Genomic DNA, 17,773 nt, shown 5'->3' with positions numbered 1-17,773 from the left:
TTTGATCTCTGCTCTTACTGTAGCAGCTAAAATCAATATTCATTTTTTTACCTGCAGCAAGCTTCATTTTTTTTCTGAAAACCTGGCAACCAAACAAACTACATTACGGCAATAGCATGCTTTATTTGGATAGAAATACACAGTTATTAACAAAACAGTCACTTCACTGAGATCCAGTTTGGTGCAGTGGTTAAGGCACCAGGCTAGAAACTGGGAGACTCTGAGTTCTAGTCCCATCTTAGGCATGAAGCTAGCTGGCTGACTTTGAGTCAGTCAGTGGCCCTAGGAAGAAAGCAAGGGCAAGCCAAAAATCTTGCCAAAAAAACTGCAGGCAGTTGTCCAGGCAGTGGCCAGGAGTCAACATGGACTTGAAGGTACACACAGTCAGAAAAACTTCATTGAAGCAAATGAGCGAATTCTAGTTGGCCATATTAAAGGAACTCTGAAACTTGATCTGGCTTGATCTGAAATCCGTCAGCTTATGATTACTGCTCCATTTTAAACTTGCTATGAACAAGTTGGCTTGAAACACAGACCAGAGAAAAACAATAGTACTCATCAGCGATGATGAGACACCAAGTACAGCTGTTGCCTTCTCTTTTCTTTTGCCTGGTAAAGCCATAGTATCTTTTGTACTTGGACTTTACAAGATACATTGGCAATCAACAGGTATATATCTCATTTTATGTCTGGTATTTTTTCTCTTTAATGTCATCCACAATTGTTCACCGAATTCTGCTCCACCCTTTACTACTGAAAAAGTGAGTATGAAATTAATTCCTAATTTGAGTGCAGTACTTGGGAATTGCCTAAGTTTGACACTGTTAACATTCACCATTGCAAGGACTACACAGGCAACATTCCCAAATGAAAGGAGAAATAAGTGGGTAGATTTTTTTTTAATTTGCAATATAAATCCAGTCCACTATGAGAGCATTCTAGCATCCAAAAATAACACTCAGGACAAAAAACAAAAAGGAGAAACAAAAAAAATCAACTTTATTATCTCAGCTCCTTTAAGATATAAGTGAGTAGCCTGAATCTTAGCTATGGAAACTGCTGTACCATGAGCAACTTTCTAAAGGCAATTTTAAATCATCTTGACAGAAAAACAGAATTTTCATCACATACTATCACAGAGGCAGTGAAATATAACTGAGGATCAATGCTTTTTTACTCCAGGAGCTTTATGTAAGAGTAACTGGAGTTATCAGCTCAGCTGTCCACTATGTTGTAAGCTTTGGGAATTTATTATCTGCACAGTTGTATCTAGAAAATTTTTTTACATTACATTAAAGTACATTACTGAAAAAGATTTCAAACTCAGTGCCAGCTGACATAAAAGCATTATTTTAGGAGAATAATTTTTGTAGAGAAAAGAAAGTCCGAAAATACGATGTCAAAATGGTAAAATCCATATAGGAATTGGCAGGAAGACTCCTAGACAAAATCTGGATTTGGTTTTATATCAGACTCGCTTAACAAAAAATGCAAGAATTAAATGACCAGCTAACATCTTCCCATCGTTAAATCTACAACTAGTTTATTTATAGTATTTCCACGTTCATCTTTTATTTTGCAAAAGAGCCTCTCCCCTACTGTCACCCATGTGTATCACAGATAACATTTGATTAAACGAAGTGGGCACAGCAATCCTATGGTGGGGCTGGAAATATCCACAGATGGAGAAACCAGCTTTTGAGTGATACAAAATTTATACCAGCAGTTAAAAAAAAACAAAAACAACGAAAGAGCAATCCTGGTTTATTCCAGTTTTCCCTATTTTCTTTGCTAATTTCCTTCCTGCTGATTCCAAACTGCTTTTGAATGTTTAGAAACCTTGGAGAATGCAGGATCCAAATGTTACAAAGAAATAAAAATACTAAATGAGGGGAAATAAGTTTGCCACCACAGAACTGACATATGTTACATTTTTCCTGGGTTGGCAGCGTACTTTAGAAGTGGGAGAGATCAGAATTCCACAACCTCCCTCAATCTGCCTACATCTCATTTCCTCACCCCCTTTGTTTTTATAACCCTGATCTTGGTGGACCAGCAGAAAGACAAGAAGTACAGAGGCTTCTGGAGAAAATAAATCTCTGCTTTGAGAGCAAAGTTCTCTCCCCACTAGCAAGCAGGAAGCAGATACTGTTACAATAAAGATCAGAGAAGAGGCATTCCCTCCTGTGTAAAAGAAAAGGATAATCTGGTGCTTATCGGCCATAATTTCTCTTAGAGTTGACAATCATTGGAAGCATCTGGGTGTAACTGACATTTTCAGAAAATATTCTCTTTTGCAAAATGGCTGCTGCTGGAAGCATTGCAATTTTAAAAACAGCTGCCCATGAAGGAAGGGGACTTGAAACTACTCCGCCTGAGATTTCTGCTTCAACAGATCATACATTGTATAGAAAGGCAAAATAGTAAGACCAAAAAACACTAAAGCATCCAGCCCTCAAGAGAGTGAGACAGCTAGGATTTCTACCCCAAAATACAAAAGCGCTCCAGTAAAATCCATATAGCACACTAAACCAATTCTCTGGCTGCGTTCACACAACTTAACCTGGTTGCTAAATTAACCATTTACTGTGTTTGTATAAAATATTGAATGATAACCTATTCAAATGACCCTTGCCCACAAACCAAACCAAAACGAAATTAACCAAGGTTAAAACTAAGCAGGGTTAGCAGGTTTGCGAATGCAACTTTTGGGTCTTTAGCTTACCCCATTAAGCATGTTGGGTAAATGTAACCCTCCATCCTCAACATTTTTCCTTTCCTTTCCTTTCCTTTCCTTTCCTTTCCTTTCCTTTCCTTTCCTTTCCTTTCCCCTTCCCCTTCCCCTTCCCCTTCCCCTTCCCCTTCTCACTGGGAACTTTTCAAAGATAAATGATGATTTCTCTCCCCCCCCGCAAGAATGCCTTTGAGTTTACATGAATTCCCACTGGAAAATTGAGAAAGCAGAACTTTGGGTGGGAGGACACATATGTACAGCAAACAATCGCAGAGTTATTTTCACAGAGAGAAGGCATCTCTTAAAATTGACAAATGCACAAATCCATGCCTTTATGACACTTTAAATCACAAAACTAATATTGCAGATATATATGGAAGTCTTCCATTATGTATCTTTTGCTGGCTGAAGGTCACATTTAAGATGGGTGAAAGGGGACAGAGATGAGGACCACAGCAGATGAGGCAACATATCATCCTCATCAGGTGCGTGGGTAGGGCTGCCTTTTTTTATTCCCCTCAGATTTTTCAGTGGCAGTTGGGTTTTAAAGTATTAGGGCTTAAAGCACTATTTCCATGTATTTGCTGCCTCCAAATGGAAGAGAATACTACCTTGTAAACACATGAATCTATTCCACCCCCACCTGAATGCTAGAGTTATGAAACCTCCAGTATGAGAGTATGATACAACAACATCTCTCTCTCCCTAGAATGAGAGCTCATATAAGGAAGGTGAAGGCGTATACTACTCATAGACTGTCCATATACTGTATCTCCCTTCCTGCCATCCTAGACCAAGGCCATTACATCTCACAGAGCTTGGGGTACCATACAAAGCACATGAGTTAAATTCCCAGTAGAGGAGTGTCAACCAATGTAAGATTTATACTAACTATAATGGCTCTGTGTACCTGATGAATCCCAGTAAGGACAAAACTGGTCATACACAGCTTCCTGGTAGTCAAGTAATTATGACACCATCCCCACTGCCCCAAATTGGTGGCACAGCCAGGGAAGTTCCAGGAACCACAAGTAAACAATTCAAGGCACAGATTTGCCCACTCTGATATAAATAGCTTTATTAAGAAATCCCAGGAATACTGCTATTTCATATTAGCCTCCAGGGAGCAATAGGAGCTTAGTCTGTTTTTGCTACATATTACTACCATGTGGGGATACCAACATTCCTCATTCCAAACCCACTCAGTGATTTCTATAGCCTATAGCAATGAAATCTCAAGACAACCTGGTAAGAGATCTAGTATAGTTTACCAGTAAATGCTCTGCAGAATATGGAGGGCCACTGCAAAAAAGACATTGGATATAAAGTTACCGTCAGCCTCCTGCAGATTTTTTTAACATAGAATAATAAATGGGTGAATTGTTTTATCTAAGGAGATTGAGAAGTTTGCTTCTTCACCCATTCCTGGATCAACCGTCGAGCTATAGCTTGTTTAGGTGGCACCCAAAAAGAGGTATTGTCATCCTTTTCTTTGGAAGGCCTTGGTTCCCGTTCAAGTGCCTTCACCACTTCCTCATGGCTGAACCACCTGGCAGATTCAAGTTCCTGAGTATTGATTGTACACTGCAAATGAAATAATTGAAAATCAAAGCAAAATAGAAACAGTTGTGTTCTACTGAAAGTGTATTACTGCATTAGTTATAGCTACAACTAATATTGAGGAGCAACACAACACTGTCTCAGTTCAAATCTCATCTTCATCACAAGTTCAGCACAAGGCAAGACTTTACTGCACCCATCTCCTTCCCCACATGCTGCGCAAGAACAGCCTATAACCTGCCTTAGAGAAATACTGCAGAGGCTACAAGGTAAGATACATACATTAAGTGTTCTCTTCGAGCAAAAAGTTCCATAATATAATCTAACAGCTATCCATGACTATTACAATAATATGCTCACCAGGCAGCATGGATAGAAAAGTTGGGGAAGGACATGATCCAGAATTGTTTTTCAGCAATTTTATAAAACATCAAAGAACCAAGGTGAATAAGGATTATTTGTCAATTATTTTGGAACTCAGTGGCCTCAAAATGTATAGAATTATAATATTCAGAAGTTCCAGAAAGTTCTTGGAGTAGTAGTCCAACATATCTGAAAGGCATCAAGTCAGGGAAAGCTGAATTCGAGAAAGGTTAGTTTCTTATTCCTAAACCAGCATAACATCAAACCAAACTAGGATTCTACCAGCATTCTTACTTTGTTCTGTAGGGGATGCACTAATGCATGACAAGCTATCATGAGCATGCTGTTTGGGAATGGCCAGTGCTGAGATGCAGAATACCAGAGAGATTTCACCTCTAAGCCTACTTCTTCAGCAACCTCCCGTTGGACTGTCTCTTCTAAACTCTCACCTGGGAGCAGAAAACATAATGAAGGACATCTTTATACCCAGTACCTTTGTATCTTTCTTTAGCTTTGATAGCATAAATATAAAATCTCTTCCTCACATATGAAAGTATGAGAGTATCAGGGTTTGTTTTTTTTAATGGAATATAATATACTGAAAGTAAAGTTGACATGCCATTCTTTTCACCAATGAAGTATTGCCAATACGCCAACAGTTATCAACATTCCATGCAACCATGATCATGATGATGCTTGAAGTCTGCTACCACCTTGGCCCAATTACCTTTTAAATACTGATTTTTGTAAGTGGCCATTACTTCGCTTTATTTCAGAAAATGTATTTCATTTTCCTTTCTTTTTTTAATGCCACTTAGGCTAGTTCTTGTATGTCAGCAGAAAAGCCAACTAGAAATGTTTAATGAATCGCTCACATGTAAGCCACCCAGAGTTGTTTTAAGAGGGGTAGCTATACAAATGTTTTAAATAAATAAATTTTCAGAAATTTATTTAATAACACTGCCAGTTACATTCATGATTTAAAAGCCAGCATTTTTTAAAAAAAACTGCCTGTTTTTATAATTAATGTAAAACCTGTTGATTTTTGCCTTATTTGTTGTTCTAACAGAAAAAGCTATAAAGATGCTTGATTTGAGTCACAAAAAAGATTTGTTCAATTGACCAAACATATATCTCTAGTGCTCATAAACTTAAACAGGTCAGGTAAAGATCTGGCGGGCACTATCACACAGTATACTAAATTGATCAGGGTTAGATAATGGTTACATTTTTACTTGAGCAAATTCACTGTATTTGGTTAGTTTATGAGTCAATATGTTAAGTAAAGTCAGAAAATAAATTAATTCAGTAACCAAGTTAAACATGTTGGATAAATGCAGGCTATGTTAAAGAGCTGAGAATTTAGATAACAATACCTTTAAATCCATACAGAATGACAGTCACTCCACTGGCTGGTTATTTTCTGGAGAATAATTCTAATGTTTTGGACCATCAAAAAAGTTGGGTTCATACAACATGCCATACCAGAAATCATGGTTTACAAATCATAAATACTGGGCAGATAAAACATACTAAGCCAAGAGCAAACAACCCACATCATGCCTACTTCCTAGGCTGAATGATTTTATATTAAAAAACAATAGCTAAAACGAAACATATTCCCCTAATCTAGTGCCCTGAAGATATATTAAGACTGACACATTCCAGATGTTGAGACTGAACTCTCAGAATTCCTAGCCAATTTGGTCTCAACGTGTGTTAAAACTGAGAGTGGCAAGTCTTACAAATCTGACGGCATCAGGTTGAAGAAGGCTAAGTTTCTGATTTTCTTAAGTTCCAAATCTATCAAGGTACTTCAAGAGCTGACTTAATTTTTTCCCCTTTCTTAGATTCATTTCAGAACAAACCCCAAGTATCCATTAACTTGCTTGGCCAAGTTTGAACATTATGGCAATTACACAATTAGTAATTATTATGTAATTATGTAATTATTAATTAATATTAATAATATTATTAATATTAACCACTAATTAATATTAATATTTAACATTTAATTAATAATTAACTATTAATATCAATATTTAATATCAATATATTAAATATTAAATATATTTAATTACAATAATTGTTGTAATTAATATTAATAATTATGATTACTCGCATAGGACGAGAAAAGTGGGGTGGCTAGCACCTTGAAGATGCTCCCATACTTTAATATCTTTTCGATCACCAGCACCTTGGAAGATATTATTTATGTATGTATTTGGTTTTATTGTTTTTTCATACTATTTTTATTGTATTTTAACTAATATTTATTTGTGGTTCTTATTGTAAACCACCCAGAGTCACTTCCTCGTGAGATGGGCGGTGTCTAAATTTGAAATATAAACAAATAAATAAATAAATTCATTAAGACTCCCCAAACTTATCATATATCATCCCTGCTCTGAGTGGGTTACCAGCTCTGAAGCTACACCGTAGCCTATCATTAAAATACCGTAGACGTGCTGCCTTACCCATATCACAGAAGCCGGCCAAAGCACTGTACATCCCTTTAGGAAATGACGTTTGCCGTATGAGAAGACATCGACTCCCATCAGATACCAGTGTAATAATCACTGGAGACATCTAAAAAAGGCACAAAACACATCAAGACATTGACCGTATCAGCCAGCTACCATATAAAGCAAAACGTTGCAATTCAGACCAAAATAACACAAGTGTGGAATATCAGACCAGCAAGAGTGATTTCTAGAACAGCATCCACATAAAGGCAGATCCTGGAGCAAAATAACAATAGCCAGAACACATCATCCTGCTGTCAGGATCAACCTTAAAGTTTTTGCTAGCCAAAGCAAAAAAATTTAAAAAGACTGATCAGAGTAGATGAGATAACTGTGCACTTACAACTATATCTCATTACATGTTTTTCCAAACCCATCCATGGGGACACAAGTCCTGCTCAGAGCCTGCATCATAATTCAGGAATTAAATCGAGCTATCTGGTGCCTTTTCCCTTGTGCCAATACACGCACGGATGTGTACGTAGTAGCCTTCTTTGTCCCAATAGCAAAAATACATCTTCTCACAAACCCTTCCAATATGCCTTCTCAGCCAGCGCCAACCCTGCCAACAAGGCCAGGCTATTCTACAAAGCCTTGGGGTTTGATGGGGATTGGTGAGTTTCCTCTTTGCAACAGGCAACATTTGCCGTTTGGAACATCTCCCTCGATGTGTCAACGGTTAGGAGACCGGGCTTCTGGTTATCTTTTTTCTTCTATTAATTCCTTTCTATTTTACTCTGCATTACTGTAGGCCACTCAGAGCCTTGCTGGAACTGGGCGGCCTATCAACGGCACAAATAAATATATCAATAAAATCTGTTTTTCCAATTATGGCAAAAGCCAACTTTCCGTAAGAGACTGAATCCCCAGAAATACCCTAGTCTAGGCAGCTGAAGCATTCAAAGCCTTTCTGCCAAGAACTTCTCTCTTCCGACCAGCTCTAATAAGAAAAGAGTTTGATTTTAACTGGCCAAAACCTCACATTTTTCATACATATTGGGAACAACACCTTGAGTTTGCTTCTTCAAGTTTCGCAGCATGAGCCTATCTGCCTAAAGAGTATTACTGAACTATTTTAGAATTTATCTTTGGGTTGGCCTTGTTTTCCTTCTTCTTTCGCATAGACGACAAGCAGAAGCTGCGGAAACCAAACTACTGTACTTTGCAAAGCTGCTGCTCTGTAGAACCTGTAGGGAGAGGATTTTCCCACTGTTGGGAACCTTTGCCTCAGTATGCCACCAGACTCCTGGCTTCCAGGCAACTGTCCCACTGATGCACATTTTGGTGTCCTAGTCATCTAAAACACATATTGACCCTCCTGCATTCCAAAGACCACAGCAACGTGCAAGCAGGTTTACAGCTATTGGGAAAGACACAAGGTTGCAGAAATCACAACATGCTATTCTTCCATCATCACAGCTCACAGGGACAATTAAATGCACTGGCAGAAAGGCAGCTTGGCAACTTGGCAGCTCCCCCTCTTATCAACTGCTTGCGTGTGTGGGTTTTGTGTGTGTGTGTGTGTTTTTGCTTATAAACAAACAAATGCAGAGAATATGAATTAAGAATATGAATGGTGAGGGAGGATAGCTAACCATTTATTTCCTTTTCATTTTGGATGGAGTGGGTGAGAGGATTTTTATTATACTGGCACCACCGAGAGCTTGTGGCAGGGATCAACTTCATGCTGTTGTCTGCTCACCGGTAGGAGCACTGATTGGCTCGTGGAATTCTCTCCATGTTCTCAGTGTTTAGAAATCAGCAGAAGTGACACGTTGGCTTCAAACAGCTTTAGACAGATTGGGGATATAGTCAGTGGTGATATGGAAGTACCCTTAACTTAATGAAAAGAAGAATTCTCTCCTATTCCGCAAGAATCATCCTAAAGATAACTCACAATTAGCGTAAAAAGTATATTTTACAGAAAGCTTTTGCCAGTGTGAACAAGTCTAGCTAGCTGTCTTTATGGCTCTAGAACCTCATTTTCCATTCAGATGCCTACCTGTGGATAATAGATGATTCCATTTTTATGACAGATTCATTTGCTCCCAGCCAAGTTCTTCACTGTGGGCTCTCCAGTTTTGCCACAATATTGGTTATTATCATGCCACCGAAGGAGTGCCTGAGACTACAAATGTCAATTCAGTGAGTGAGTCAGGATATGAAAGGCTCTGATGAACAGCTCTAGGAGAACTGGATCTCCTTCATGTTTCTAACATGAGAAGCACAAAAATCGACATTTATTTTAAAAATTATCTGATTCACATCATACATTTTATCTGCACAAGAACCCTACATAAAATAATCTAGATGAGCAGATTAGGATTTGTCAAGGCTAATTAAGAGAACTTCAAAGCAAGTGGCAATCTGTGATTCTCATAAACTGGCTCTGAATTAAAATTGTGGACTACTTTTTTGTCTTCATATCTGGGCATTCTCAGCATCTAACTTTTAAAATATCACTCTGTGTGACAGATCCTTAGTTATGGGAGAACACAACAGTATCCCCAAAGCATCTGGTAAACTGATCCCATGTTGAGAGACCTGAAAAAAATGGACTTTATTTCCATCCTCCCACCCCCTCCATGTAAGTCCCTCTTTATAAATCCATCTATACAACAGCCCAACTGCTGAAAACCAGACTGCGCTTTTATAATTAGACAGTTTTAGCAATTAGATAAATTCTGATACACTGGATATACCTGGGTTATGTTAGATGGCGCACTGCCCATGGCCAAAGCAAGAATCTCTCCAAAGAAGCTTGCTTTCATTTAGCCCAAATATTCTATAAGCTAAGCTTAGTGCTTAGAAGAAAAAATGGACAGAGGAGGAAGCGGGGAGGTGACCACCTATTAACATACATGCAGGAGATCCAGTTGATCTCTTTCCAACTATACTCTCTGAAATCAACTTTGATCATATGCTGAAACCCAAGATATTAGGCAAACAAGTAGTAGTTAATTACTTTAGCTAAATTGATTGCATTGATTGTATTTGGAACTGCCTGTTTGGTTCTTGCTTCCCCTCTTAGATTTCTTCTTTCCCAGTACATTTCTTTTTGTCTTTAGAGATCTGGCTTCATTGACTTAATGAGGGAATTTCTCATTAAAACCTTCTCAGTGCAAGACTACATGATTACACAGCTAGCTAGCTCCTGTGGTTCAGGACTGGCACAAGATTTGTTAAGTTCTGTGTTTCGAAGCATCAGACAAAAGAAACCTTTCTGTTTTTCCTAGGGCTGTGCTAAAGAGAACTGTCATCAATATGAAAGGTGTCATTATGGCTAAGCTGTAATGATTGAGTTAAGCACTGCACTTAAGCCATAATGGGATTTGTTTGGTTTTGGCCTTAAAGTCAGCCCCCACAATTTGCAATCCATGGTTTATCACTTAGTGTAGTGTGAGAAGCTAGCCACTGTGCCTTATTTAACAAACCACAGTTAAACACATAATGGCCAAATGCAATGAGTGAAGCTATTAAACAAAAATAAGAATCAGTTCTGATCTTCCTTGTGTTCACATGTTCTAATAAATCAATGGAACGATGCAGTATCTCTGATTTGTCATAAATCTCACTGGGGAAGAGAATGATACAGTCCAGGTTCTTCAGATTAATGAAAATTGACCTGCTCCAATCAACATCTCTGGATGGTATTGACAAAACTGAGCTATTTTGATAAGAACCCAACAGGCCTACTTAAAGAAAGCCAAAGAAGAGTTAGAAAAGGGGGTGGTTCACAGAACTGAAAGGAAGAAGAGGACAGAAAAACAAAAAGAGAGGGGAAAAATAAATGCAGACAGTCAAAAACTGCCAACATCAGAAAGCTGAATTTCATAACTTTCTTTGGAAATGCTTCCAATTCTTTATCAGCAAGCTTCCAATATTATATACAAATTCATATACGTCATACGCTTTTACAGTATTTTATGCATAAAATCATACCCTGGAAATCAAAGATGCATCTTCCTCCTCTAATTGGAAGAAAGCTTTCTGTAATTCTGCAAAGGATCCATCAAGTTCAGATTCAACAGCAGATTTTGACAAGGATCCTGGAATTCAATAAATCTGTGGGAATCAAACATTTTGATTATTACCCCCTCCCCACACCCTTTCCATGCAGTAAACCACCAGTTATTGCAGAGTCAGTATTATTGCTGATACAGCCAATCAATATTTGTATTATAAGATTAGACTAAATAATCATTCCAGAAATTATTCAGGTCAGTGATTCTATATGCGACCTAAACTGTGGTATGAGCAAGATTAATGGTACTGGCAATTATATTTTTTATCACAGAAATGGAGATCAATGGCTCACATTAACAGCAAATAAGCAGATACTGCTCCTGAAATACCCATTCTCCTGACTTTCTGCTACACATCCTGATGTAACCCATGATTATCAGGGTAAAAAGCAGAACAGACCACCACTTTTGGAGGAAGGCTATAGCCAGCATCAGGGAACTAATTTTTAGGAAGTTGGAAAAAGCAAATAGCATTACTGTAGAAATACTGTAGTGAAATAGTGAACAGAACCACCTGTTCTGAATATTTACAAATAAACTCAAAATATATAAAATGTCATTCCTTTTTTTTGTAAAGGAGCCCTGGGCAAATGTTGTATCCCATAGAGCCTTCCAGAATTCAGATACATCTAACAGTGTTTTCATAAAATATAGGTCCAGCTGTATTTGGTGAGAACACACAAATAATTAAGACTAGAAATCAAGTTTGCAAATGTCACCAAATTATTCAGGACATCTGAAAAATCTCCCTCCTAAGCGAATGAATGAGCACCAGCATTGCACATGCGATTCAGTGTATACAAGGTTGAAGAGGATATGTCACATCCACCTTGAACTATTCTGTACAGTTCTGGTTATTTCATTTTAAAAAGGAGACTGGATTTCTGGATTTCATTTTTTTAAAAATATGACTCAGCAAAGACATGGCAGAGGATTACTGAAAGCATAATGAGGGCTTTTTTATCACTCTCTCAAAATACTTCAAAAATACAAAACAACTTTCTTTCAGAGAACCAAATGTACAAGGTCCAGAATATCTCAAACTAGTTCCAGTGCAGAGAATTTGCTCCAGAAACCAGGAATGGCACAGTTTGGGAGAATCATACCAGAACCCTTTGGAATGATCTGTTCCCAGGCTGACAAATTTGTGCATCCCTAGTATGTGAGATTCAGTTTCACACCATCTATAATGTAGCAATGAGGGTCAGGTTATTAACATTCATGCATAAAATTCTAACCTAGATCAAGAGCAAAATATGGAGTGCATTCTTCCGAACAGCCAACCAGCATGGACTTCTCTATTATCTCCTCCTTCTGCTGAAACTTTTGCAGAAGTCTTTTAATTTCTGAAAAACATTAGAATCAGGGGATGCATTAAAAAATACAATCACAACCACTGCAATTATTCATTATCATATTTACAATCTAGGATAGTGGGTTTAAAACAAATGCACAGATGCTGCATCACAAATCTGGATCAATATGGGAGCAATGTTATAATAAAGATTTTCCCAAAGGAATCCAATGACTGCAGTTTTACAACAGCACGGAGATTTAATTTTCTATTAAAGATCTCCAACTCCCTTCCATTGTCCTCACCACTTAAATTGCTATCACCCAAGTTGCTTGCAAGTAGAAAACAAGGGCCTCTTTGACACCCTGTAACATTAGGTCAAGGATGCCCTTGTTTTCTACTTCCTGTAACTTAATGTTACAGGATGTCAAGGATGTTTTTTCTAAGTAGACTCTGACTGCAGGATAGAAAAAACTTCCAAGCAGTAAGAGGCTTAACAGTGGAACCAATGAATCAGAGTGGTAATGGGCTCCATGCCATTGGATGTGTTCAACCAGAGCAGTGTTTCTCTACCTTGGCAACTTTAAGCTATGTGGACTTCAACTCCCAGAATGCCCTCCCATGCTGGCTGGGGAATTCTGGGAGTTGAAGTCCACACATCTTAAAGTTGCCAAGGTTGAGAAACACTGAACCAGAGGCTACAAAGCCACCTGTCAGAATGCTTTAATTTGGATCCCTGCCCTGAGCAGAAGATTGGCCTTGATGGCCTAAATGCCCCTTATGGGGTCCCTCCTAAGCAACTTTTTAGACTAACGAAGCTGCTTGGACAAGCAGCGAAACGTATCAAACCAAAAGAAAGGAAGTCCAATTGCCATGACTCAACCTCCAGATAACTCCACCTGGATGACTGAGAATCTTCATCAACATATGATTCCTGTAGATATAGGAATATCAGCATTCATCTAGTCGAATTACGTCTGATAATACAGAAGCTAAATACCTGCTGTCTTTATCTTGGGGGCTAATAACGCTTTTCCTTTTTGCTGCACAAAGGGAGACAAGTTGTAAAACAGGAAGAAAGTTCCAGAGTTATAGGCCTGCCGACAAGCATCATCATCTTCTTTCAGCTTGAACATGTATCTGTCATTGGGAAAGGATTAGAAGGAGCACCACACAATTAGTCCAAACCAAAAACACTTTCCCTGCATTCGCTCAGCCGATCCCTGAGCTAAACAATACAATCTAGTCCTGTTATGTCTGTTCAGAAGTGCAGCCTTGTTCACACAGCTGCTGGCTACGGCTGCCAAGCCCTCAGAGCAAGCATTCCTTGCTGTTCTCTGTATTTCCTTGGAATCCGACCACTGCTTTTTTCTAGCTGGCCAGTGTGGGAGTGCAAAGAAAATCACGGCAAAGCTCAAAAGCCTCTTGGCTTCAGGACAGAGAGAAGAATCCTGAGGAGTTTGTGACAAGATGAGGCAGGACTGTCCATCCTGCAGCTCAAGAAATGCTGCAAATTATCTTTGCAGTGTTTCTCTGGAGCAGCAGCTGAGTGGTGTGGGGCTGCCCCTGAAGACCATCCAGAAGCTTCAGTTGGTCCACAACCCAGCTCATTATGCCCACGTGACTCCACTACACTGCAAGCTATAGGCTTCTGGGTATGATGCAAGGTGCTGGATCCCCTTTAAAGTCCTACATGCCCTAGGACCAGGTTACTTGTGGGACTGCCTGCTCCCAAGAACATATGCTTCCCCCACACACTCCCATAAGGAGGGCATGCTCCAGGTTCCCTCCTTTAAATATTGCTGTCTTATGGCACCTAGGAAGTGTGCCTTCTCAGGCTTCCTCTTTGCAATGGTCTCCACCCTGATATATGATGAGCCCCAACTCTGCTTGCTTTTAGAAAACCCATTAAGATGTAGTTTTCCCCTGGGCATTTGGGTCCAGTTGAGTGGAGTCTCCTTTTGGTTGTCTAATTACCACATTTGTTCACCATTTTATATTTTATATACTGGATTGTTCTTTTTTAATGCTATATGGGGGGGGAGTGTTGGTTATTGCTTGTTTCTATTGTATGTCACTCATAGTCGCACTGAGATGGGCGGCTCTATAAATCCATTAAATAAACAAACGGACTTCAGCTTGCAAAGAGCTGCATAGGCTGCACAATGTTGTGGAGACACAGGAGGGCAGCACGGATTATAAATTGGCACAATCCTTGGGCACATGGAAGGGAATGACTAAGTTCAGTATGGCTTTATCTTCTGTATATAAATACAGGACTAAAGCCCAAAGCATTCTGTGATAGAATCTACTGCCGTACTCACAATAATGTAGGATAATTCTTAATTTTTCTCATTAGCTGATCTATTTTGAGAAGACTTGATTTAACCAGCCTATCTCAGATTACGTACCTCATTTTCCTGACATAAGTTGAATAAATCCGATAACATAGAGCTGATATTCTTCTATAGCCCACTTGACATACCAAACCTATTACCATCTTGCATGCCACAACTGGAAAAAAAACAACAAGATAGCTATAAAACAAGTTGTAAAATGCCAGTTTCCTAACCTGATTATGGAAGGAGCAAGCCATTTCATTCATTCATTCATTCATTCATGTGGGGGAGGAGGAGGAGAAGGAGGAGGGGAAATACTCCACGCCATTTGACATTAGAAGACCAGAAGAGTCTGCTAGCAATTGCTCACAGACACAGAAGCTCAAACTAACTGTTATTATATATTATTTTGCCTTCTGCTGTTATTTAGATTTTAAGCATTTTTCATTATTATTATTACTAGCTCCCCTATGAAGCTTTTAACGCCTGAAATATAGTAACAAAAACTAAATAGGAGCTTTCTGGATTCTCTCCCTGGAGGTTCTACATCTCTTTCCATTTACTATCAATAGTTTTACTTCCCATTTCCTGTTAAAAGTTTGAACGTTTCTATAAAACAAAACAAAAAATATTCCTGCCTCTATTGATTACACCAAACTGTCAGACCAGCAAAGCAATCCCAACCATTTTTATTCAGAATAAAACCGCAGTAAATGTAACGCAACATCTCCGGCTATGTCTTTAGGGCTGCAAAGTTTACAAGTGAAGAATGAATATATAATTAACTATTATAGCGTTCCTTTTTAGGTTGTTTTTTTTTTAACGAAACTGCTCTTCGGCGGGCTTCTAGAAGAGGCTATGAAGATAAACTAACGAAGCAAGCGACGAAGAGCCTTAATCTGTATGTAATACTGGAAGAGGGGGGCGCAGGCAGGGATCCTTAATTTGGAAGTAAGGGATATTCAACATATCAGTAACTCCCCAAACTTTAATCCGCGAAATGCAGAAAAGTTTGGCTCTGCTTTTAAAGGCAGAAAAACACCGAGACGCAGAATCGCGGCAGGATCAAAATGGTCAAGGCAGAGCTGAAAAGGGCAGGCGCGACCACTCCTTTGGCGCACTGATCTTATACCGACGATAGCCAGGTACGCCTTTCACTTACTAGCCTCCCAGATCGGACAGCTTCCGTCAGCAGGAAGTATCGCGCAGCAGTTCCGCCACGCGGGACATACTCCGCGGAGTTTCTAGGTTACGGCAAACCGCTTTGCCCAGAAAGCCTCGCCTCTGTACTCCCAAGACGCGTGAGCGTGCAGGACGTGTGTTTTAAACGCTGGAGGTGCGCGGAGCATTTGCACAAGATGAAATGCAAAAAAGCAGACGTTGATTCTGTGGGCTGGTTTCAAGACAGGCTGCTCAGGAGTATGAAAGCAAAGGGTGCTCCCACTTGTGATCGAGTCTTTTAATTAATTAATAAAAAGTATGACACCAAAACAAGCAGCCACTCGTTAACCCAACACCCCCACCCCCACCCCCTTCAGGCACCCTCGCTGATCTCTATAAATACCCACAAAAGGGTCCCATCACCCTGGGCACAGAGAGAACTGCTCCTGTCTGTGCTCCTGCACTCTGAAGATGCGGGTCACAGATGCTGGCGAAACGTTAGGAAACAAAACTTCAAGAACACGGCCACACAGCCCAGAAGACCCACACCAGCCATCGTATGCCGGCCGTGAAAGCCTTCGACAATACTATGATCAAGTCTGACAACGTGTCTCCGTTCCCACAGACTCCAATGCTACTCTCTGTTGCCCTGCATACTCCAGATGTTTCCAGGATAAATGGAAGGGCTGTAGCTTCCCCGCCAGGCTGAATCGCCAGGAGAGAGTTGCTGCCAGTCACTGTAGACAGTACTGATTTAGATGGAAAGGCTAACTCAGTATAAAACAGCTTGTCGAGTCTCCGTGCTAGAATGTGGGATTCTCCTGACAAATGTTTTTTTAATCAATGTTAGGTCCTAAGTTACTTTAAAAGAAATGTATACATACATAGAGCAGAATTGATGGAACAATATACTGTAACTTCAGATGGAATGGTCATAACAAAAGTATTGTTAGGAATAACATTAAAAGAAAAAGGTCCCTAGCAAATTACGTTATAAACAACTCCAAAAGCTTTAACCATATTGCTCAAAAGTCTTCTTGCTCCTTTGTTAAAACATAAAAACCAAGCCCCATATAACCTCATTCAAATATTGGCAGATAATACATATCATCAGTCCATAGCTGCAAATTGGGTTTAGATTTATTCTAGTGTCTGATAATTCTTTTAGCCAATCCCTATGCCCCAAAATCTGTAGTTCTTCATATCTTGATAGATTCCAAATACCAGGAAGGACATATACTAGAGTCTTTGAGATTGTGGCAATTTATATATTTCATAGACAAAGAACATACACATCTTTAACACGCAGCAATTGATACAAAGTCCTAGCAACATCCCAATCTGTGACAATAATAGGACAAGACCAAACCATGCGAGTTAATATTGGATCTCCAATGGCAAGGCAATTATAACCAACCCATAAGTCTTTTTATTATATTCATATCATTTTTAAGACTATAGGAACCTAAAATAGTTTCCTTAAAAATAATGTGAAGTTGACAGCTCTATGAAACAGAATGCACAGTATAGTCAAAAAGTCCCCAACGAAGAGCACACAAGAAATATAGTCAACTATGTGGGTATTCACTATGGGTGCAAAGTATAATAATATCCTGAAAGTTATTTACTTTCTCAGGAGATACCCTGTTCCTTCACCACCACAGTGTTCCAAGTTCACCTTAAAGTAGATGTTACCATTTATTTTTATTCCTTTTTGCTTGCTTGTTTTATGAATCTCTGATTTAATTTGGAGGAGTGCTTACTGTTATGTA

General features: G+C 39.1%; 1 protein-coding gene across 1 annotated transcript; it reads right to left on the bottom strand.

Annotated features, from left to right (window-relative positions):
• Positions 1-2,910: 2,910 nt before the first annotated feature.
• Positions 2,911-16,127, bottom strand: NUDT13 (nudix hydrolase 13). The gene is given in 7 exon segments (XM_088144388.1): positions 2,911-4,318; positions 9,185-9,310; positions 11,125-11,231; positions 12,446-12,553; positions 13,502-13,641; positions 14,913-15,015; positions 16,003-16,127. Coding segments are annotated over 6 exon segments (765 nt in total). The 5' UTR covers positions 15,002-15,015; positions 16,003-16,127; the 3' UTR covers positions 2,911-4,123.
• Positions 16,128-17,773: the final 1,646 nt, after the last annotated feature.

Source organism: Python bivittatus, unplaced genomic scaffold (genome assembly GCF_059951505.1).
Source record: "Python bivittatus isolate LINGU-HERP-01145 unplaced genomic scaffold, Pbiv_v1 ctg000400_np1212, whole genome shotgun sequence".
NCBI classification, from domain to species: Eukaryota; Metazoa; Chordata; class Lepidosauria; order Squamata; family Pythonidae; genus Python; species Python bivittatus.
The sequence above is the reverse complement of the archived record's forward strand: the minus strand, read 5'-3'. Positions and strand labels throughout refer to the sequence as shown.